General features: G+C 39.5%; 2 protein-coding genes and 1 non-coding gene across 4 annotated transcripts in view; all 3 read right to left on the bottom strand.

The window, feature by feature from the left end:
* Nucleotides 1-514, bottom strand: part of LOC149081100 (glutamate-gated chloride channel-like) — a 166,797-nt gene extending 166,283 nt beyond the window's left edge. Inside the window, exon 1 of the mRNA XM_089237882.1 lies at nucleotides 160-514. The gene's annotated coding sequence lies outside the window, so the exon portion shown is untranslated. The remainder of the gene's footprint in view (nucleotides 1-159) is intronic.
* Nucleotides 515-1,167: 653 nt separating this feature from the next.
* On the bottom strand, nucleotides 1,168-1,291 carry LOC149081099 (U6atac minor spliceosomal RNA). The gene has a single exon (XR_016193483.1). It is a non-coding gene; the product is annotated as a U6atac minor spliceosomal RNA (small nuclear RNA).
* A 9,570-nt stretch (nucleotides 1,292-10,861) lies between these two features.
* Dnaaf3 (Dynein axonemal assembly factor 3) lies at nucleotides 10,862-17,202 on the bottom strand. Of its 2 annotated transcripts, none has more exons than XM_089237310.1 (2): nucleotides 17,133-17,202; nucleotides 10,862-12,925 (listed from the first exon to the last, which is right to left on the bottom strand). In XM_089237310.1, exon 2 carries the CDS (start codon nucleotides 12,917-12,919, stop codon nucleotides 11,618-11,620), a length of 1,302 nt encoding a protein of 433 aa, XP_089093436.1. In that variant the 5' UTR covers nucleotides 12,920-12,925; nucleotides 17,133-17,202; the 3' UTR covers nucleotides 10,862-11,617. The 2 variants fall into 2 exon arrangements, with proteins under 2 accessions (XP_089093436.1, XP_089093435.1); XM_089237309.1 differs by lacking the exon at nucleotides 17,133-17,202 and adding an exon at nucleotides 13,888-13,971.
* Nucleotides 17,203-24,518: the final 7,316 nt, after the last annotated feature.

The following is a 24,518-nucleotide window of genomic DNA, read 5'->3' as shown; positions in this document are numbered from 1 at the left end:
TTTCGGAACTACCACGGGAAAATGAAGTTACATAAGCAACTGGTGTTCGCTCCCCATAATGATCGGAATTTCGGTCTAACTTCTTTTCTATCTCTCTCTGTCGGCGCTCAAGAAGCTCAGTGATAAATGATGGGGCGTGTATATAAAAAAAGAACTCACCTTCTCTTAGGAACGTCGGTCTTCGGGTAACAGGTGCCTTCCCCTTATGATGATGATAATAATAACAATCGCAACAGAAGCACATTTACTATAGCAGCAAATTCCTAAAGAGAATTCCACGAAGGACAACAAAAAATATGAAGGTCCGATAATAAAGATATCATTGCGAATGACACTAAGAAAAAGTTTTTTTTTTTTTTTCACTTGTGACAGTGAAGCATGAGGAGACGATGATGATGTTGCTGTTGCTGCTGTTGCATTTGTTGGAGAAGTAACGTATAGTTGCTGCGATGGAGCGCGTTGTCTCTCCAGCAGCAGCAACAGTGACAGATTGAATTCAGGAGAGAGAAAGGGGACAGAGAGAGAGAGAGAGAAGCGCAACAAGCTCGCACTGTGAGCTGTTTTGCGCATCCAAATCTGCGCGTGTTTGGTTGGGAAAAAAACGAAAAGAAGGATGAGAAAAGGACGAAACAGCGCCACCGTCATCCACTCCGAAAAAGGACTCGAATCTCTCCGTCTAATAAAACAACAATAAAAAAAGAAATCACAATAGAAATTCCGCCGCATCCTTCACGTGAGTGTTTATGAGCGAAAATTTTGTCATTTTCTCCCATTTACTTATTACCATATTCAGGGCTTCCAGAAGCGGGCCCATTGTGAAAATAATACCGAGTAGAGTTGAGTCTCATTTTTGGGGCACCAACAATGTTTCGGACCCACTTCGCCCGATTTTATATATTTTTGGGCTGGGGAGAAAATTTGATGAAAATTCAGAACTGAAGGTAGTTTTAAACTAATAAGAGAAACAATTCCTGGAACTAATGAAAATTTCAGAATTGATAACATTGAAAACAATTGAAGGAAATAATTCCAGAACTGAAAAAAAAAACCATAAGCGATGAAAGAAATAAGCGTAGAATTTGATGAATAACCAGAATATTAATGAAAATCCGGAACCAATGCAAGAAATAATTCCAGAATCGATGAAAACTCAAAATGAACGGGGGTAAAATTCCATAATTGACGAAAACTCAGAATCAATGCAAGCAATAATTTGAGAATTTTGAAAAACTCTAATGATATACCGTCCTTGTCAAGGAGAGTGCTAAGCTTCTCTCTTTTCATACAACAGCAAACATAATGATTTACCGTGAGTGTACGGGGCCTTACAAAACACGAGGCCCGTACCAGTCGCACACTCCTGAGGACTCCAACCATATTTCTTGAGCAACCACTTGCGCATTTAAAAGCTTTTTTTTGTACTTACACTGTTGCGTTAATTTTTTATTTAAAAAATACTATCTTCAACAAATTGGCTGTGGACACTATCATATACAATCAAACTCGGTTATAAAGACATCGAAGATTCCGTGAAATTTTGACGTTATAACTGAGGCTGACACATTCAAGTAATATTATGACGAAAAATATAATCAGATGCAATCAAATGCAGTGCATGAAATTTTTATTTCATTAAGGTGCACATATGTGATCGAGAAAAACAAGGGAAATCGGGATGGAAAATACTAGACCCCCAATTCTTGCCAAAAAGTTTTGCCAAATGTTGTGAAAATTACAAAATATTGCTCATATGAACAACCCTTGGGGTGAGAAATACAATGTTACAGCAAAATCTGAAGGAGATAATAATGTATTTCACGGGGTGGGGGGGGGGGGATTGACTAGGGCATGTATGTGAGATGCATATTCACAATAGTCATATTTATTACTATTATGAATCATGCAAATTTCTGTCATCCCCGAAATTTCAGTTTAAATTATGAATTAAAGTTAGATTCATTGAAAATAGGGTAAAAACGGGACATTTCTACTGAAAATACGGCGACGTCCCGTACGCGGATCATGTCAATTAAGAGTAAGTTGGAGCGTCAAACGTGTACGAAATCTTCTTTCCAACATCAGGCATCAATAGAGCATGAATGAATGAATGCCAGAACTGTGCCACCGGACTTATCCCGTTGCCGAGATCTCTTCCAGCCCAGCTCCGTGGCAGAGTCTGGAGCAAAGTTTGAGTGCGCACCTGACTGTCTGAACCCCTATCTGCTGTTGTGTTTAATTTTTCAGTGCTACCATCTATATTTTAAATTATGAGTCAAGCAATGATTGACTTTCTCATGACTTTCTCGTTGTTATTCCCAGAGGCAGCTCTTGGGCTGTGTGCCCCGCGCTTACACACTGTTGCCACTCTAGGAAGGACACCAAATCTGAGTAGAAAAGGACAAAAAAAAGTTTTACAGAACAAAAAATATTAAGTTCAACACAGAAAGAGATTTTTCTCAGGTTGGTTGTTGCTCACAAATTCCTTGTGGACATTGTTCCTTACTCTTTTTCGAAACTTTTATTTTTCTCTTTTACGACCTTTTCTCAAATGTTTTATAACTAAATATTTAACGTAAATCCTAAATTTTCAAACTCCTAATATAAACTTTACTAATCTTCATCGTACAAAAAATCAATTTCACAAAATTTTTGTCGATTTCTGATTCAGCAAAGTCCAAACTTATTGATCGGCATGAATAACTGAATATACAGATACGAATGAGTTGAAAATATATTTGAATTTCAGACAATTATGAGGAAATATAGACAGATCTTGTAGAAATTGAAAAAGATTTTTGAATAAATTTCAAACGCTGGAACATGTTTTCCAAATATTATTTAAATTATTCCGGAATTTAGTTTCGATGCGAAAAAAATATGTATCGATGCTAATTATATATGTGAATGCGAAAATACATTTTGACCTAAATTACTTATAAATGTTTCTACTTTGTAGATATATTTAGATCAGAATTTGTGAGTTTTCAGGATTATCTTTGTTTAGCTTCTTTTAGGTTTAACGAAATAAATGCTATTGAATTGAATTTGAATTCTCGCGTATTCATAAGAATTCATTTTTGAAAGCTTTTCCATAAGAAGGTTTACACTAGTATAAATCCCATTTACCATTCTGTAGAAATCCTGTAAAAGTTTTTATTTAGAATCTATTATTTTCAAGTTTCTGAGAGAATTTCATGTTTAATCTTTTGAACATCCTGAAATGTTGAGAAATTCCAGAAAAATAATAATCTTATTTATACGGAACAGGCTTTTCTTGTTCTTTCTTTATTCTTCGCGATCCAAAGCTGATCGGTTAATCTCGTAGCTTCTTAAAATGCAAGAGCGAATTTCATACATTTTCAGGAATTATCTTCATGATTATAAAGTCTGTATTGCTTTATTGGTTTGGGTATTTCGGTATTTTTGGATTCCTGTCACGTTCTCGGAAGAAATGCTTAATTTTTTTTTTTCTGGGAAAAAAAGCTACAGTAGAAAGAAGAAAGGTTTCAAGAAAGTCAAATATTTGAATTAAAATTATTTTTATGTCGATTAATTATTCACATTACGATTATGTTAATTAATGAAAGGCGAATTATCTTCACTTTTTTTGCATTGTTGTTTCAGTTTTTTACTTCTGTTTTTTTGTTCTTATATGTATTTTTTTCCCTTGCCTTTCATTCTTATTTATTTTTTATTCTTTATCTAACTTCTTTTTTGTTGTTCTTCTTTCTTGTATTCTCTTAAAGCTACTTGTATTCTCTTTTTTTCATTTTCTTTCAGTTTATTTTCTTGCTTTTTCTTTCTTACACATTCCTCTTTTTTGTTTCCTTTTCCTCACACCATCTTTCCGCACGTCTTTTCTTGTCTCTTTTTCTCTTCCAGCTTCTTTTCTGATTTATATCCTTTTCCAGTTTTTCTCTTGTTTCCTCTTTCTTACATTTTCTTATAGTTTTTTTGCTTGTTTCTTCTTTCTTATATTTCTTTCTTTATTTTTCCTTGTATTCTCTTAGAGCTTTTTCCCTTCCTTCTTTCTTACATTTCTTCTCTTTACAGTCCCTTCTAGCTTCTTTAGAGTCCCTTCTAGCTTCTTTACTTGTTTCCCCTTTCTTACATTCTATCGCTGCTTCTTTTTTCGTTATATCCTCTTATATTTTCTCCAACTTCTTTTCTCTTGTTTCACCTTTTTTACATTCTCTTCTTTTCTTCCTTTCTTGTTCCTTTTTTGCTTATATTCTCTTGGAGCTATTTTCGCCGTAAATTCTAATATTTTCTTCTTTGTTTTTCCTTACATTCCCCTTAAAGTTTTTTTTTTTCGTTTTTTCTTTCTTATATTCTCTTCCAGGTTTTTTCTAGTTTCTTCTTCCTTTCTTCTTACATTCTCTGAGGCACGAAATGTACTTACGCTGGAAAAGTAATAATAAATAATAAAATGATAATGAATAAAAAATAAAAATAATCGGAAATAATAATCAGACGGGAAAACACTTCGCAAACGGATCCAGGTCGAAATCCTCAATAGCGGAACCAAATGTTGCGTAGGAGGCGCATACAAGTCCTGATGGCAGACTGTTCCATATTCTCACCACACGGAATCCGTACCCATGGAAAAAGCAATATATTCTGGCCGTTGGTATTCTTATTTGGAAGTGATGCCACCGTAGGTTAATTCTTCTGTCTGTGATCTCGAAGAAAGGTTCTCCCGATGGTAGATAAACCATTTGGTGGACTAGTTTGTAGCACATCTTGAGATCTGCAGCGATTCTACACCATTCAAGTGAGTGCAAACCCAGAAGCCTCTCGCAGTAATACTAACTACTCATGCCAGTTATTCGTTTGGTAATTTTGAGGAGTTTTATGTCCTTTATTTTGTAAAGGCTCCATACTTGTTAACAGAATTCCAGAGTCGAGCGAAAAATACGTCGGGCACATACGTCGTCAGTCACAGAAAGCATATGACAACTTATGCGCATCATCACACTTGCGGTGATTCTTCTTCCTAATATTCTCTTACGGCTTTTTTTTTCTCGTTCTTTCTTATGATCTCTTGCAGTTTTCCTTGTTTTCTCTTTTTTACATTCTCTTTCAGGATTGCTTTTCTCGTTTCTTCTTTCTTACGCTCTCGCACAGATTCTTCCCTCGTTTATTCTTCCTTATATTCTCTTCTTTCTTGTCATCTCTTCTTTTCTTCTTACTTATATTCTCGTCTTTTCTGTTTTTCCCTCCTGTTTCTTCTTTAAATTTTCTTATTTCTCCTAATTTCTTCGGTCTCTTCTTATATTCTCTTCTTGCTTTTTATGTCTTCTGTTTCTACTTCCTTATATCCTCTTCTTTCTTGTCCACTCTTTTGTTTCTTCTTCACATTTTCTTTTTTCTTGTCACCCCTTTTCTTCCCCTTCTGTTGCTTCGATCGTACATTCTCTTCCAGCTTCTTTTCTAGTTTTCTTACTCTATTTTCCAGTTTGTTTTTCTTGTTTCTTCCTCTTTATATTCTCTTCTTTCTTGCATTCTCTTCCAGCTTCTTTTCTCATTCATATTTAACCAATTATTTAATCAAATTTTGTGCAATATAAATGTGTGTGTACATTGAGGAACCAGTTAATTCATCTTCTCATTCACGTTTCGAGGTTTCTATGCAAATATTCGATTGTCTTCAGTTATATTTACCCGGCTTTTATCGGATTTTTCAATGACTCCACTCCGTAATTAGCCTCTTGTTGACTTTCATAATCACCCATTTATACTTATGTATCATTTATATACGTTTAAATTTCCTGTCCCAATGTTATTTATTGGTCGTTGGTCCATATCTCTTTTGAAAAAATACTCTTAATGATGACATTTATAGCACCAGCCATAATTTCCGATTGAATCTCTCGCTGAAGTTACTAATACATGAGAGAGAGACTATTTTTACAAACGAGAAATAATTTCTCTCCCCCCAAAGCTGTTTTTATCGTCTCCGGAAGAATGAATTGCTCTTTCTTTCTCCGCGTAAGAGAGGCTCTTCCGTTGAGAAAATGCAAATGGAGAAAGGTGGGGACTTCAAGCCCCAGCTGCATTTCATTATTGCTTTTTCCACATTCCTCATTAAAACAATTAAGACGGAGGCAAGGACCGCTCTCCCCTTCAAAGACGAATTGAAAACGTGTCTGATAATTATACAAACGCACTTTCTTGATGCATGCACAGCTGGGAAGAAAAGTTTTTAATCGTCGGTGGTTACGTAAAAATATAAAAGTCTACTTCTCCGAAGTAGTATTAAGAAAACAGCTGAATTCTTACCCATGGGGTTTTAATTACGGAACCTCGTGAAAGGGCTCTCTCTCTATACAGGAAGGAAACTGTTCTTTCCGTTTAACTTTTGTGTGTGTATGCGGGAGTTAGTTATGCTTCTCTCCCATAATTTTTGAGGCGAAATATGAATTGGAACATACGTGAAATGGCCTCTTAAAAACCTTTATCGTTGCAGAAGCTCAGTCTCACAGTCACTATAAAACTCCGAGTTTTATGAGTTCCCGTATACTATGATATTATATAATAATGTCGGCTGGAGGAACTTCGTCCATTGGGTGATGAATAATGCGGTTCTTTTTTTTGACGGGAATGGATGAGTTTTATGAATTTTTGCATGTTTATCTCAACGAACTGAAAAGGAAGTACGTCTACACAATTTCTCCTTAGACTGTGATAGACTTAAATGGTAATCAGAACCGCTCCCTCCTCTCATAAACTCTCAACGTGATTTTTCTCTACGAGAAATTCGGAATTTAATACCTCGAAGCGAAAGCTTTTAACAAGGTTATTATGTATTTTAAACACATGGCTTTTAAAAATGTTCTCGTTGGATTCATAAGATCAATGGATTCGTACTAGGTCAGAAGAACACGTTCGTCTCCTTTGACATTTTGCAAAAGATATCGTAAAATGTTTATGAATATGAATAGAGATATAAATTATACGAGTATGTTTTAAGAGGTGGTTTTATTTATTTTTTAATTTTGGTATTCACGTGTGTAGTGAGTAAACCCTGGAACATGATATAATAATTTTTTTATACACCTTATAATTTTTTTTATAGTGTGTGTTCGTTTAGTAGTTTCTGAAGCAGTTGGTCTGCGAGAGATTTCGAAAAATTCTTGAAACCTCTACGTCAGGGGTGGCCAACAGCTCAACAACTACCTGGTCGGGGCCACACAAAATCACCTCGCGGGCCTCATGTGGCCCGCTAGGTGATTTTGTGTGGCCCGACGAGGTAACCGTGAAGTGATTTTGTCTGACCCCGATGCGGTAACCACGAGGTGATTTTGTGTGGCCCCGACGTGGTAACTGCGAGGTGATTTTGTCTGGCCCCGACGAGGTAAAAGTACGGGATGTCCCATAAATTCGTAAATTGTTAAAAAATTCATAAAATTTTAAGGAATTGGCAAACTGCGGAAAAACTACTTCACCAATAGTGCTTTATCAACCAATATCAACATAACAATGAAAGCTTCATATAATGTTCATCAGTAACAGGAAAATTCCTAGAAATGAGCTATTAATCATGTACCCTGCATTTTTTAGGACTCTGATTTGCATATATCAAATGATTTGCTTTCTTGCAGCGCTGCAGCTCCCCCTACAGGCAAACATTTGAACAATTTGGACAAGATGGGCCTTAACATTGTGTGCGGATTCAATTCTCATCTCAGGATTTCGTAGTTTATTTGGAGTAGCGTGACTTCGAATGGCACGTCATGATTAATTTACATCAAGGGTGTCCAACAACTACCCCCCCCCCTTTCCCCGAAATAATAACTTTTCTAGAGAATAACTCCTCACAAACGGCATTCACATACACCAATTCCTTTAGTTTTTATGAATTTTTAAACTATTTACGAATTTATAGGACACCCCGTGTGCAAATCACCAAGTTTATGGTTCATTTTGATGGTGCGGCTTATACGCCGGAGTGGAATCCCTGATGCGGCACGTGACGCTGCTGCTAGCCATTATGTTGGCCCGCGAGCAGAAAGAAGTTGGCCACCCTTGCTCTACATCATAGTTTCCCAAACTTTTCATTCTATCGCCCCCTTCTTCAGAAATATTTTTCTCTCATCGCCCCCAAACTCAAGTGAACCCATAGGAACCTATGTTAAATCCGTAGCTTCTATAGCCCCCCCCCCTTGGACCATTTCATCGCCCACCAGGGGGGCGATATTGCCCACTTTGGGAAACACTGCTGGACATCAACGATGCTCAACCTTTGGGGGGGGGGGCTGCGGGGTACAAGCCACTTCATTGGTTTGAAAACGGGTCACGAGCCACTTCACTGAGTGGCCTGCAATAGCACCGCATGTCACAAATACTTCGGGGCCCTATCTTCTCAGTTTACTTCAGGAAATGACGGCAGCGCTTTTACAGGATGTTCGGCAATTTCCACTGTTACATTTTCCAGTTCCTCCGAATCATTTTCTGCTCTACATTCATCACTCGAGTCGTCCATACATTCACCAATGAATTCGTTATCAGTTAAGGATACACGAGTTTGTAGTGAGCACCGTCCATTTCCACAAAATCGGGAAATGAAATTCCTTGACTCAAAAATTTTTTGGTAATGCCACAATGTTCAGAAGTTGCATCTTCAACATTATTTCAAGAATCGTTGAAATTCGAGTCAACCACCAGATCTGATCCCTCATCGATGAGATGACTGTTTACAAAACCGCAGCTTTCTTTGTGTGGGTGCGTGCGTGCGTGTGTCTCTCTTTCTCGAACAAAGAAAATATAGCTACAGATTAACAGTAATCGGTAGCTTACTACAGTAATTTTATAATACCTGTTGGCTGACCTTTTTGCCATGCTGAACAAGTCATCCGCATGGCATCCAGCCTCCCCCCCCCCCCCCATCAGTCATAGTATCCGCCTATTTGATCATTTTTGTCGCATCACGGATGTTTTCTGCGCACGAGGGCTAATTAAACCGGGACCTACAATTAATTTATTGCGATTCCGAACGGCAGATTTTTTATACTCTCCGAGATGTTGGTGTGGGGGCAATCTTTCTCTGCGGTCATGTCACCATTTCTGTTGTACCCCTGCGTCAGGAAAGTTTCTGACAAGGACGAACCGGCTATCGACACCTCTATAAACATCCTTCGGTACTTCAAGCGTGTATCTTATCGACCTGGGCCACCCCGCCCCGTATCCGCCTGTGATTGACAAGATCCATCAACACACGATGAGCTATAATACGGATATCCTTTATCAGTTTCCATCACCTCCGGAAAAAAAAAAGCCAGATTCACGCGGAAAAAAGGAATTTCGGTGTTTTCCCTTTTCACTATTATCGTGGTTCGGCCTTTGAGGTAGAGAGTTTATGGAAAGTTACTTCGAAACGGGAAGGTGAAAATGCATTAATTTAGTCGAGTAAGTGCAGCAATTTTTATCTTCTTCGAAACATAGAATTTTCGAGGAAATATAGATATTTGAGACTAATTCCTTCCACCTCCACCAGTTTCCACACTGAATGATATTCTTTCAGAGAGATATGAGGCGTATATCCATATTACGACCGCGGTTATGAATTTCATGAAGGCTTTATCCGTTTGAATTTCTTAAAACGAATCGAGTAATATATCTTCAATTTTCGTATAAGTGGAAAAGAGTCTCTTCATTTTTGTATTTTTTTTTTCCCCCATTTTGCACAAGTTTCGCAGATGAGTGCGCAAGAGAGAGAGAGAGAGAGAGAGAGAGAGAGAGATAGATACACACAGAGGATTCTCGCTTTATATGTTATTCATCGTTATTGGACGAATAACTCTAGAATCGAATATAATATCGCCGTCTACAGTTCAGAAAAATGGCTGCCTCCAAGAACGTCGTCTGTGTAGATTCAATTACGGAAGAGTAAATATTCGCCGTGGACGAAGTTGTTGTTTTTTTTTCCGAGCGGGTAAATTTTTAAGATGGAATAATTCTTTGTATAAACGGAAAACAGAATTTACTCGTAAATTTTATTCCCAGTAAAAATTACCCGAAAAATGTCTTTTCCGGAGAATTCTTGGGGATTTGCCGTCTCTATTCATTGAACTGCCTTTTGAAGATTGTTTAAATGGATTTGTGTTGTAGCTGGAGTTGAATGGAAATGTGTGTGTAAATGTGTTAGATATTTCCATTTCCAAATAAAAAAAAAACCTTTACCGAAGTCAAGATTGTGAAATGTTTTCGCATTTCATTTATTTATTTTTTACTGTTTCCATTTTAGCACTCGGTGAATTGCGACAACATCTCCAAACTGCTCAACCGCGCATGCCCTACGTAAGCATTCCTCTGGGGAATTTCTAATGAAATTTCGATTGCACGCAGAAACGTGTGTGTATGTGCATTATCCACAAGCACATGCATTTTCAACCCATGACCCGCGATCCAAATGTGAGTATTTACAGATCACTCGTGTGATCCACGACATAGTTCCAGAGGTGTTAAGGGACTCACGGAACATTTACAGATCACTTTAGTGGCCCAGGGTGCAGTTACACATCAATCAAGTTCCAGACGACTTAAATTATCTTTTTTTTTTTAATAAACAAATCCAGAGTGATATGTGGTGTGGTGTAGACGCGAATTCAAACACATATACAAACACAAAGACATACGTAGACACACAATCCCCCCCCCCACCCTCCATCTCAGACCTTCAAGTCTATCGCCACCACATGTCAATTATACGATTGAGTTTGTATATAACCACGATACTGTACAGTATACTTACTTTCTTTGGATTCGATTTGCTGCTATTGTTTTGAAACAAATATGGCATTCGACATCTCTTCTCATAAAGAGTTAAAGGCAATCAAATACGTTCATCACCATATTATTTGTACCAAGTTTTAATTCAGACAATTTGCGCGCACATATTCTCACACGTTACATGAACATTACTCGGAAATAGTAAGCCACGTCGCCAAACTAAGAACGCAATTATAAAGATTCACGGAAAAGTCACCACCATGCAATTTACCGATAGGAAAATTCCCCGATAACAGTTCGTTGCCAGTGAGTGACCAAATGATCGGGCAAGTGAGTGAATATGTGAGTGAGTGGTCGTGTGAGTGACCGTATGAGTCCACTCACTAGCTCATCTGCTCACTCACTCACTTCTGTTCATCTGTTTCCTAACTTTTTTATTCACCTACTTACTTGATCATTCATCAACTCCTTCACTCACTCGTTCACCTGCACATTCGCTCACTAGCTCACTCATTCGCTCATTTGCTCTCTTGCTTATTCATTCATTCACTAACTTCACTGACTCATCTGCACATTCCTTTGCTCGGTCATCAACTCGCTTACTCACTCACGAGCTCATTTATTTATTTCCACACCTGCTGACTAACTAACCCCCCCCCCCCGACTCCCGTGATCAATCACTCACTTGCTCACTAACTCACTTGATCAATCACTCTCTTGCTTATTCACTCACTCGCTTGCTCACTGGCTAACCTGTTCATCCATCCACCATGAATTTTTCAAACGGTAAATTTTCCTCTTGGTGAAAGTTCCCAGCGGTGAATTGTTGGCAATGAATTTTCCGCACACGTCTAAAAAAAATCAGCAAATGTTCTAGAGTGGTGAGCTAATTGGATTCTGCAGTTTCCGGGTGGGCACCAGCGCCTGCGGAAGTCGCACTTATTTTTCCTTGGCGGCGACAGAACACTGCTACGTTGTCCACGAGCGGGTCGCACTCCCTTTCGAGCACCATCCGGCTCTGAGCGAGGGTGTCGACGATGCCCCTGAAATGCTTGGAACGAACTTCCTTGCTCAGGTCGAACAGCGGCCTCGTGGTCTCCAGCACCAGCCGGCCGCCGGGTCTCAGGATATGAGGCACGAGCCTGTTCACGAGGTACGCGGAATCGTTGCCGAAGTAGGCGCAGTCGAAATGTCCGCGGAACGAGCTGTTGGCTCTGTGGACGAGACCCTGCGACGTCAGGAGGTGGACCCGGTGCTTGCAGCTGCCGAAATTCTTCAGCGACAGCTCGCGGAAAGCTTCCGACAGGTACGTCGTGGTCACCGATTCGCCGTTGACGTCCTGCGGGAATGTCAACGCGTCCTGGTCGTCACGCTCGTGGCCGGCGCTGAACGCGAGGTACGGACCGTAAACGATGTCGCCCAGAAACGTCGCGTCCGAAGTCGGGAGCCTGCGTGACAACAGCGTCCTGTTCGCGTGCGAGTACCTCCCTGCTACGCCCTTGAAAGCCGAACCGGTCTCCCTCCAGGTGGCGTACTGCTCGTAACTGAACGGTACCGGACGCGGTATCTTCATGTAGTAATCCCAGTCGTACAGGGCACGCCTGCTGTCGTATCTGCTCTTCAGGTGCGCACGCACACGTGTTTCCCAAACGGCTTTCATGTCTGTGACTTCGTCGTCGTCGTCGTCTATCCAGCCCTTAATGATGGATGACAGATCCTCCCTCTCTTTCTGTTTCAGGTTCTCGGAGGAGAGGACGCATTCGACAGCCTTCGGTCCCTCGAGGAATTGCACTAGATGCTTCGCCTGCTCCCTTACGACATTCCGCGTGTGTGATCTCACGTAGACGTTGCCGAAGACCTCCGCGTAGGTGTGGACCTTCGAGAGGAGGCTCGAGCTGCCAAAGACGTTGCAGCCCAGGGACAGGAAGAAGAGCTGCCTACACAGCAGCTCAAGTGTCGTCTCGGCTGTGTACACGTTCAGCGAGTAGATGGCGTCTCTGGGAAGTTTGGATAGGCACTCCAACACGTGTCGGCCGTCGCCGGACCCGACGACGAGCACGTTGTGCGGGTGGACGGATGGAGCAGGAGCGGCAGAATCCACGGCCCGTGACTCGTCTGATCCGCATTTGGCGCAGTGTATGGTCTCGAGGAGATTTATGGCAGGCGTCAGACCCCAAAAGGTTATCATTTCCACCTGCAAGAACCGAAAGCAACATTGAAAATCGAAAACACTATTTATTACAACTGGACTCTACAGCGCTCATCAATCCATGAACACCCGCACAGGGGCATTATATGTCCCGGTGTTCTAGATTGATAGTGAAAGGGTTAGCATGTTGATGACACTGTGACGAACGCGAATCACTGGGCCCCCGAATTTCCCACTAGTAACCGCCAATTGTACCAAAAATCACGAGTAAATGTTTAATTTTGACGAGTGAATGGAAGATCCAATTCACCAAATGGCTCTGGTGCCCATTCGCACAGCTCTTTTTCTTTCCGTGGTAAAACAAACATGACATGTGCCCGCTGCCCACAAATTCTCAGGGCTCTGAAATTGGCTCCTTTGTATTTGGGCACGGGCCCACATGCTCCCTCTCCACCTGCATACGCCTCTGCCTCAAAAAACTACCGTATATATACTTATATTTATACATAACTCATTGGAAGGCCCTGCCAGTCAATTCAACGTTGCCAATCCGGCAAAATTTTTGGTCCCCCTTCAGCTAAATTTCAAATTTAAAAAAAAAAGCTGGAATTCTTACTGGACTGGCTTGGCGAAGAAAATTTGTGGAACAGCTTTGGTATAAGGGACAGGTTGGCGATTTTCGGCGACTTTTTTTTCCCGGCGCCAAATATGTCAGACGGCCCGAGAAAAAGCCGCCAGACACTACGTGCTCCAGAAAAAAAAAGTCGCCAGCATAGAAAACAGTAAAAACAAATGGCATAAACAAAAATAAGCTGTGGAGTATTTAAAAAATAAAACTGGATAAAAAAAAATGAAATCAGGGTTTAAATAAAACCCGGACTCTCTTTCCGAGAATCCGGGTTCTTATAAATAATCAACGGTATAAAATAAATAAATAAAATAAAAAGGATGCAGGGGCATCCTGCATGTAGAAAAGAATAAATATTGGAAAAAATTAAAGGTACAACCTGAGGGAAAAGATGTCCAAAATAATTCCAATTAATCCGACACACACACTACATCATATATACGGAAGCAAGAGAAAATATGAAGAACTATCCCAACGGTTTTTCAAAACGCCGCGGCTATTAAGTGACGTCATTTGGAAGAAAAAAAGAGAGAGGATAGAATGAGAAAAAGAGAAAACCAGTTTGAAAATGGCAGTAAAACCCGTTTGAAAGACGCGCTAGGACGCTAAGAACACGGAAAAACAACAGTCAGCGCCACCGACTGGCAGAATTCTACGAACATTCTGGAACAACGACAACCCAACAGAACAACAACAAACCAGAGCGCGCCAACGATGGCAACTTATCGCCGGAAAAAAAGTCGCCAATTTGGCGTGTCCCTTATACCAAAGCTGTTCCAAATTTGTGTTTAATTAACCCTTGGCGAAAAATGTGACCATTTGAGCCAAGCACGTCTTTATTATCGAATCATTGTGTCCTTACCGCATCACTATTTTGAATGATAAAAATTATTACTCATATAACAAGCATACATTTATAAGCTACACATGGCCGTCTAAATCATATCATGGACTTCCAGGTGAAATAATTGGTCTGGCATCCTAACCTAGGCTTAGTTAGTAATAGGCTTATACCAAAAACTTCTGGGTTACATACTTACTCTCTCGAAAATCATAGTACATACCAGATCTTACTATCATGGATGGATACCCCAACTAACTTGAAATACTCGGGACTAGTTTCCCCGAACGTTGAAACCAGGTGATGTGTCCGGAGGAGCGATAAATTGTGTAATTTCATATAATCATCCCGCATTTTACAGGACACCGTCTACCGTCACTCCCCCACTTCCTGAATCCATGCCTGCATGAGAGCTTCTCTCCAGCCGCATCAACGTTCACTCCGTCGATAGCCATTGAGCCAAATCACCACGCAATATTCTGTTTGGCGAAAAGTGAGTGCTAATCGAGTCAGCTGGTGTGGCTCTTAAGGGCAAAGGAAAGGCTTTGTCGGCCAAAACAAACGTGATTAGGGGGGTGCCAAAAATACGTCAAGCGCGGGTAAAAATATTTTCTCGAGTGGTACCAAAAAGTAGTTCGGGTAGAGATTTTATTCTCGAGAGCCGCCCCTATACTTCACTGCACACCAACTCCGGCCACACCACTATACTGCAATTTACAGCAGTTAAGGAATTCGAGCCACCCCTTATTTTCTTTCTTTCAAACCGATCACAACTCCGGTCTATCGCCAAGGACAATTTACTACCAAGGAGTGAGTTGGGTCGGAAGGGTATGTGTATGTGTCTAATATTCTTAGTGCCTATATAGTGTTGTGTCTGATTTTTCAGTGTTGCAATCTATATTTCCGAAGTGAAGTTAGTGAAGTGTGGGGATTGAATATTTTTTACATTGTAAGCCTGTTGCTCTCTATGGTGAGACTTTTTGGCGGGGAGATCGGCTTTCATTCGAGCCTCCAAGTTGACGAGCCGCTCCTACGAATTATCAAGTTGACGCATCTCTCGGCCGATTTTAATAGGACTGTCGAGTGTTTTTACAACGATGGTGATATTTGTCTCGGCGTTATTTTAACTGGCTTGTAATTACGCTACTTCACGACATTTTGGCGATAATTGGCGACAGTTGGCTCGATGCTCTGGTTTCTTGTGTCAATAAAATTTCAATATCAACCTACGCATGTGCTATAATCAAAAACTTTTCGTGGCCAATTTGGCTCAATTTCACTTCACCTTCACTCCCAATCTTGTCTAATCAGTCAAATTACTCCAAGTAAGAAAAAAAAAGAAACGTCTATATAAAATAGCTCAGGGGGGTTTCTTTAAGCGTGTTCTACGTACCGTTTGTGGCAATAGGATGAAAGCCATGGACCCCCTTTAAAGAAATTTTTTTATGCAATATAATAATGTAAAAACAATGAGATATTTTTTTCTTATTCTCTGCATCACTGCTATGGATGCACCAACCGTTCGAGCCGTCGATTACCCTTACGTCAAATCACGAAGCAGCGTTGTTTGGCGAGTTAATAAAAGATCAAATTTTCACCGAAGACTGAATGCTAATTGAATCAACACGTGGGCGCATATGTGCACTGATTTGTGCCGCCTGATTTTAATAGGACTGTCGCTTGTTTTATGACGATTTCGATGTCATTCCTAGCGTGACTTTGGTGTTGGATTACGCGACTACATACGACATTTTGGAGACCATTGGCTATTGATAGCTCGACGGACCGCTGGTTAAGAATCACTGTTAGGCTTTCGATTGCCATTGCGCTAAATCAATGCAAAATAATTTTTGGCGAATGAATAAAAGTTCAAATTCATCGAAAGGTGAGCGTCAATTAAATCAGTAAGATGTACATTTCTGACGTCCGCTTTTAATACGACTATTGGGTGTTTTTCGACGATGGCGATATTTTTTCTTGGCGTGATTTTGGTTGGACTGTAATTACACTTACGCTATTGTACCATATTTTGGTGACAATTGGCTATGGATGGCTCGACGGATCCCTGGTTAAGAACCACGGCCTTGGATAGTCATTTTCTAAATCATTGAAAAATATTCCATTTGGCGAATTAATAAAATATTGAATTCAACGAAGAGTGAGTGTCAGTTGAATTAGCAAATTGATGCATTTCTGATGTCCGATTTTCAGGACCCGTATGTCACATGAGCAAACGAGGCAAGTGCTTTGGGCCCCATAATTGGCTGTTTCCTGTACTTTAGGCACATCACACATACTCCTTTCCCCTGTGTATGATTCAACAGCTCTGGGCATGCGTGAGCGGTCATCAATTAATCAATCTGTGTATGCCTTTGGCTAAAATAGTATATACATAGTGTATAAGGGGCATCAAAATCTTATATTTGCTTAGGCCTCGAACTTATGAGGAGCAGATCCTGCCGATTTTAATGGGACCGCCAAGTATTTGTTTTTTTTAGGACGATGACAATATTTTTCTTGGCGGGATTTCGGTTGGATTGTAATCACGCTATTGCACAACATTTTGGCGATCATTGGCGATGGCTGGCTCGAATTTTCTTGTTACACACACATGCGTCAATAAAATCTCAATAACAATCTACGCATGCATCATGAATTTTTTTCGACCAATTTGGCTCTTCTCTCATTTGACTCAAGATATTATGTCTAATCAACCAAATTACTTTAAGTAACGAAAAGCCAGCTCTACATAACATTATTTAAGAAAAAGAAAAGGTGCTTACCTTTTCTCTGTCGAATGTTCATCGGCTCACCGAACTTCCACCTCAGATGGAACTCACTAATAAATGATCCATTTCGCGACTGTATTTTTACTTCGTGAATTTAACCCTGTGTTGTGGAATCCGGGTTAATAAATAAGAAAGACATATCGAGGAATATCTTTATACGAAGGAGCTATTTTCCCTCCAGGCTTACTTTTTTTTCTTATTTATTTAGCTGTAACCTTGGTAACGACGAAAGTAAGTTTCTTGTGTGTGTGTGTGATAATGTATATATATAATGGCGGCTTAACCAACCCGAAAATTACAACCGGTTTTTTTTTTCTCAGTATAATACAGTATTAGACGTGAATGGGAGATGTAGAGGAAATGAAAAACAAAAATCAATGGAATCGATGTACTTTACGCGGGGATTACGAGTACCCCTCTTTTGTTGCGCAAATATACTGAAGACTTATCGTAAGGACTGCTTCAAGGGTCAGCCATTGTACCATTTACAATAAATACGTCAGAACATATTCGGTGTAAATTGGTAGTATCGATCAAACCGAAACAAGGAACTTAAACTCATGGCCTTCATATCCTTGGGTGGGGCCCATTTCTGAGGATTTTTGTTCGAGCCCCCGAGCAAAGCAAAATTTTTTATATCGATTTTTTTTGTGAACCTATGACATAAAACATTAAAGAGATATGAAAAAGGTTAATACGTACCCCTCTGTACAGGAGGGTTGAATGTTTAGGAGGATTGCGTATCACTAGAAACGCATAAGATGCTTGCGTATCACTGGAAATGCATAGACGTGGTATCCCAGATCGAAGGGATACTCGCCTGAAGTACCAAGGGATGAGTTTGATAATCGGTTCGTCTTTATCATACATACAATATCCTGACGCGGGGGTACAACAGAAACGGCGAAATGACCACAGAAAAAGATTTCTACAACAGGGAGTCGCTCACCAAGGTTATAGCCACCAACCTCTCGGTGAGCATTAAAAAAAAGAGGCTGTGCCGTTCGGAATAGGCACAATAAATAAATTGTGGGTTCTGTTTAATTAACCCTCGTATGCAGAAAATGACCCTGGTGCGACAAAAATTATCAAAATGTTTCATTATAAATGCATAGGATGCTTGCCTTACCTTGAAAATGCGTACCCGAGGCTTGCATACCCAATAAAATGGAAAGATGCTTCTTATATCAACACATGCGTACGAGGCAAACGTACTACCAGAAACGAGCCATAATTGTTTACTTCTTGATATGCATAGGATACTTCTCTATCTGTAAGCATGAGTAGCATTTCAAAATGCGTAAGAAGGCTTGCGTATCCTAGAAATAATATTTATTTCTAGAATACGCAAACCTCCTAGATGATGGCGTAACCATGGATATTCGTAAGAATTTGTTTATCTCAAAACATACGTATGAGGTATGCTTACCATCAGAAACGAGCCAAATGCCTTTTGACTTCAAATATGCAGAGTACTTCTCTACCTCTAGGCATGAGTACCCTTTTGTAGTACGTATCAAGGGCCGCTGCGGTGGTCGAGTGGTCATAGTGGCGGACTCGCATCGCAAGGATCCGGGTTCAAACCCCACCGTCGCCGCAGTGGCGGTTGGCTGAAATTGCTTTTCTGCTGTTCACAACTTCAAGGCGCGAATGTGAGCCGGTCTCGCCACAGAGAGCAACAGGACTCAAACGGTATAATTATTGCTTCATTACACTTCACTCACTATGTGTGTGTGTGTATGGGAGTTGAGATAACTCATAGTTTAAAAAATTTGATTGCAGATGACAGCACTACACATAACCAAGCATTACACAAAAACAAACTTTACGGAAGGTTGTACACACACATTCCAACATGTACCAATTCGTTAGAAGTTCTGCAGAGGAATATGGACGAGGTGTATGTGTCTGGTTTAGTAGTAGTACGTATCATAGCAAAGCCTGAGTATCCTAGGGAGAGTAAATGTATAAACAGAGTATAAATGCGTAAAAGCCACAGCGTAACCCTTTAAATGTTTATTTCCTTTGGACATTCGTACGTATGGAAGTGAGCGTATGCCTAGAAATACGGGGGAAGCTTGAGTATATCCTGGTATGTTGTGTCATAATTAATGGTTTTCATATTTTTTTTATTGCTATACATGTGGTTTTTCTCCACCATTGCTCACAATGTTTGGCGTTTTCTCTGGATAGCTCACCACGTACCCCAGGTTGGGAGCCATTACTCTGTACCAAAGAGACTTGAACGTAATTTTTTTTTGTTTGTTTTTTTTCCTTCAAAAACCGACGAATGTCCCAAATGGTCTCTCAAACTCTTTTGTTCATCGTCCCCAAACAACGCTTCCTAGAGATAAGATCTATAGGTGGTGTTGCCCCTACCCAGAAATGTTTTTTTTTCCTCGTTACCACCCTCCCCCTTCATCAGCGATCCCATAGGTTCTTATATTGTTATTTAGTTCTTGAAGATTTTCGTAAATCATTGAAATATTGGAAAGTATTAAAAATTCGATTTAGAAAATTGTTAAATAATCACCGAATATTGTAAAAAAAAAAAAAAATCTCGAGCGTCTTTTGAAATGATTGGAAAAAGGTATTTGAGAAATGACTATAGTATTAATAAAATAATGTAAACAATTTGTTAAACAAAATAATCAGTAAACCGTTAGTTGCTTTTGGTAATCATTTTCCGATTTTTTAACAATACGTTTCAATTCAAAGGCCGAAAGAAAAAAAATGTTGACGAGAGTCATTGTTTACTGAAACATTATTCGTAGAGCCATTATTTACATGTTATGACATGAATGTCGCTCTCCACTTGTTAATACAAGATATACGGAAGACTGGATGTTGTGAAGATATTTATTATTTGAGATGTTAATTTTTTAAGGAAGGAAAGGATTTTTTAAGCATAGGTCATGGACGACGAGCCATGTCATATACATAGCCATCTGGTGGCTCGTCGTCCATGAGCTATTAGCTGATCGGTTCACCGTCCATTGCACGGTTCCGTTCGGCACATATACGCTCTAGCGAAGGAAAATCGCTATCTCCTCTGTAGCTTAGTGGTCAGAGCACTCGTCCGGCAATCAAGGGACCCGGGTTCGACTCCCGGTAGACGCAGAGAGGTGCCTTTTTTTCCTTCCTTAAAAAATTAACATTTCAAATAATAAATATCTTCACAACATCCAGTCTTCCGTATATCTTGTATTTACATGTTAATTCTCTTAATAACATAGTTTTTTCGAAATTTTTGCTCTATTGACTTTCCTGAGCTCCCACAGGCTGTGCGACCGTTCTCGAGATGTCAAGAACTATTACTAAGCCGCACATGCACCTCGTCCATATTCATGAGCAGAACTTTTAACGAATTGGTGCATATTGGAACGAGCTTCCCAAATCATCATGTGGGACTTCCTTGAACCTCTAAAATTTGCACTTGGCTTTCCCAAGTGTCCAAAATTTTCATACTGCTTGGTTTACCGGAGGTCCAAAAATCTACATGCGACTTCCTAAACTTCAAAAAATCCACAAGTAGTATTTTTGAGCCTCACAAATTTGCGCCTGACTTCCCTGATTCAATCACTTTATAAAAATGAACCTTTATTCCTAAACTTTCAAAATAAAGAGGTAGATTTTTCTGAATTTCCCTTTCATACAAGCGACTTTCCTGAACTCCCATAATCTGCTTGCATGCGGCTTGCTAAATTTCCAAAATCTGCAAGTAGTTTTCCCTGAGCTCCCAACGGCTGATTTAGCTTTTATAAAATCTGTAAGTAGTTTTTTTTTTTTTTCTGACTATCCAAACTCTGCACACGGTTTCCCTGAGCTTAAGTGATCTGCATGCGACTTCCTTGAACTTCCAAAATCTGCACGCTGCTTTTCCTCAGCTTCCAAAATCTCACCGCGGTTTTTCCGAGTTTCCAAAATTTGTATACTTTTTACTAAACTTTCAAAATCTGCTCAAAGTGCGGATTCGTTTAGGATGGGATCGCCCCTCACCCAAGAGCCGAATAATATTGTTTTAACTTGTCTGTCCTGTAAAATACAGGGTGATCAATGCACCTGCACAATAAGTTGTTTTTCTGACACTTTTCCGACACATCGTCCTGGATCCGCCTGGCTCCGCTCCATTTGCAGCTGAAGATGTCTGCCTTCGCTCCATTCGCAGATTAGGATATCTATCTTGGCTTCATTCGCAGCGTAAGATGCTTGCTTTCACTCCATTCGCAGATGAAAGAATGTCTACCTTCTCTCCATTCACAGCTGCAGATATCTGCTTTGGCTTCACTTGCAGCTGAAGATACCTGCCTTCACTTCATTCGCAGCTGAAAATATCTGGCTCGATTCCATTCACAAGTGTAGATGTATGCCTTCAATCAGGCGTGGATCCAGTGTGCGGGGGGGGGGAATATTGTCCCTCTAAAGAGCCGAATTATATGGGAAAATTTGTCTGACCCATTAAATACAAATAATTCGGAGCACTCACACAGGCACATCGCCCTGGATCCGCAGCTTTCTGCAAGTAGTTTTTCTGAGCCCTTAGGATCTGTTCACGGCTTCCCAAATTTACATTCGGTTTCTCAAATTCTCAAACTTTCAAAATTTGCGCATTGTTTTTTTTTTTCTATTTGAGCTCCAAAAATCTTTACGTCTTCTGCGATCTTCCAAAAACCTTCCTTCCTTTTAGCTTCCAAATTATTGTCGCACTTTGCCCTGTTTCGCTTCTATCAAAATGGCCTTAAAGAAAATCTTATTTCTGAAATGTCGGAAATGGAAAACAAGGAAGCAGGATAAACTCACATCTTCCGGATACGAACCAATTTTAATAAGAACGAAGCAGTCCAGTAGCTGCCTGTGGATCGTTAGCAGATTGCGAAAACTCAGCCTCTGTTTACACGGTACCCATAATTTAGCCATTAGAGTATCTGGATCTAATCCCCAACTCCATCATGGAAATCTTATTAAGGTGCAGTGTCCGTCTCCGCTAGCCAGCTTCCATTCTGAGTACACTGTAGTATCTATAATGGAGTTCAATGGTCTGCTTTTCCTTCTTCCGTTGTCAATTTATCCGCTTTTGCCTGTCGAGAGCACATTATAAAAGAACTTTACGTGGAGTGGATAAGTAAAGTGAACGGAAAGATATTCTCGGAATACTCTACTCCTACTGAGTGTGTATTTAGTTTTTTGTCAAATATCATCGATATTTTCCACGAATCCTACAAAAAGATAAAGTTTCACTTTGAGAGAGACTATTTACTCTTGTGTTGAACGAAACAAGTTTGAATGCCATGCTTTTGTCGGTACATAATTGGTTATCGAGAAGGAATCATAGATTTGAACTGCATAGTTTTGCACGGCGGTCTCTCTCCGAATAAAAGCACTGCTGAATTTTTGATTTGGAATCGCTGCTCACTCAAGAGGGTTGTAAAAAGGGGCTTGTGATAACCAACTAAAATTTACCAACAACGCTTCGGAATTATGCACAATCACCGGCAAAAGGGATAAATTGAGGAAAAAATTTATTAATAAAATATAACTCTTATGTGGTCAACTAAACTATATAAATAAAACTATATAACTAAAATGTGGTCATAGATTATGCATAATAACTAGATTTGTCACTTTACCGTAGAATATATTTGTTACAGCCAAAGCTCCTTAAAATCGGCCAGTTCGCGAATTAGCCGATTTTGCTGTAAATTAAGCCAGCCAATATTCAAATTTCGGGTTTTGGCCAGCCAGTTCACGAAGAGGCTGGAGATCCTTGGCCAAAATCCGAAAAGGAAAGGCAGGATTCGTTGTCATCGCCAAGTTGGCGTATTGTTTTGTGATAATTATGGCCACGTGAGCTATGACAAACCATCAAACTCTCATAAAATAATCATTTTTTTTTTAATTTGATTGATAAAGCCATGTCTATATTATAATATAGTTTTTTCTTTCAAACTCTTTTTTTTTCACTCTTTTTGCCTTTAAGGTAAGGTTCGAGAGCACTTTCCCATAAAATGGTACTGGAGTGAGTTTCAATGTCATTTTTTGATGGAAAGTGTCTCAAAAAATGGTGGAAACAATAATTAAATTTTGGACTACCTGTCACTTTTTATGAAGAAGTCGTTTTTATGCCAAATTTAAAGAAAAATTCGTGTAATATTCGAAACACGATTGCAAAAAATTCTACGAATGGAATGTTTTGCTATTTTCACAATACATTAAGACAATAATGGGGCAGGTTATGAACCAGAACTTAAGGGATTGTATGATATGCACATAAGTTGCACTCAAATCTGTTGATGTAAGTGTGAATTTTCTGAAATTTCATCCTACGTTTCGTCTATGAAACACTTTAATTAGACAGACATAAAATGTTTTGGACTCGGCAATATAAGTAGCGGAATATCATATTAAAATTTCGTAATGATATAATGAACAGATTCTTACAAATCAGGTTTCAAAGTCAAGTAAAATGGGAAAAAAATAGCATTGTCCGTAAAAAACGTTTAAAGTTTGTATTCACGTATCACTTGTATGTAAAAACGTAACATTGACGTGGACGTAACTTCGATTCTAATCATTATATAAACAAAACAAGGCCTGTTTTGTGATTCCAAAGTAGGCATATAGATCCATAGGCAAAAAGAGCTTTTATAAAAAATAAAAAAAATTGAAATTTATATTTTCCCCCGAAATGACGTTTTCAACGTAGTCGGATACCTCAACAACAGCTGCTAACTTGTGCGTAATTCGGTACAACTACTTTCCATCTCTCATGTATATTTGAGCATTTAATTTATAAATTTTCCTTCTAATTTTCTTTCATAGCCAAGTTAGCCTACATAAACATTTGTTTTAGGTTTACAAATATTTGTATTAGGTATAGGTTTGGCATACCTATATTTTAATTAATTCTGGGAACATGATCGTCCTAATTGTTGTTCCTCTTGTATTCATAATTCAAACGTACTGTTTAACTAACGTTATTCACTGTTTACATTGAGCCTTTTTGTGTCCGAACAGTATTCTTTTATATTTCTATTGATCTCTCTTTGTGATAGTTTTTGTCAATTTGTTTTTGTCGAGTTACTGCCTCCCCCCCCCCCCACCTATATAATATGTGTGTGTGACCCTGTCTTTTAATAATTGTATTCTGCTGTCTTTCTTCTTTGGACGCGTTTGCACAGGTGGCGATTTCGGAGAAGTGGGTAAACATGGAAGCAGAGGTATAATGATTAAGACCTGGATGGTGGTAGTCACATAAATAAATAACAGATAAATAATAATTTTTTTCTCCGTGGACCTCCCTTGAGAGCTGGACTTCTATTGCAATGTAGACCCTCAGATTTTCTGTATGCTCCCAGGGCCAGGTCAGGTGAACATTATGAC

This window comes from Pholcus phalangioides, unplaced genomic scaffold (assembly GCF_987345545.1).
Source record: "Pholcus phalangioides strain wild (caught in Gottingen) unplaced genomic scaffold, Ppha-v1.0 ptg000010l_1, whole genome shotgun sequence".
In the NCBI taxonomy this organism is placed as follows: domain Eukaryota; kingdom Metazoa; phylum Arthropoda; class Arachnida; order Araneae; family Pholcidae; genus Pholcus; species Pholcus phalangioides.
The sequence above is the reverse complement of the archived record's forward strand: the minus strand, read 5'-3'. Positions and strand labels throughout refer to the sequence as shown.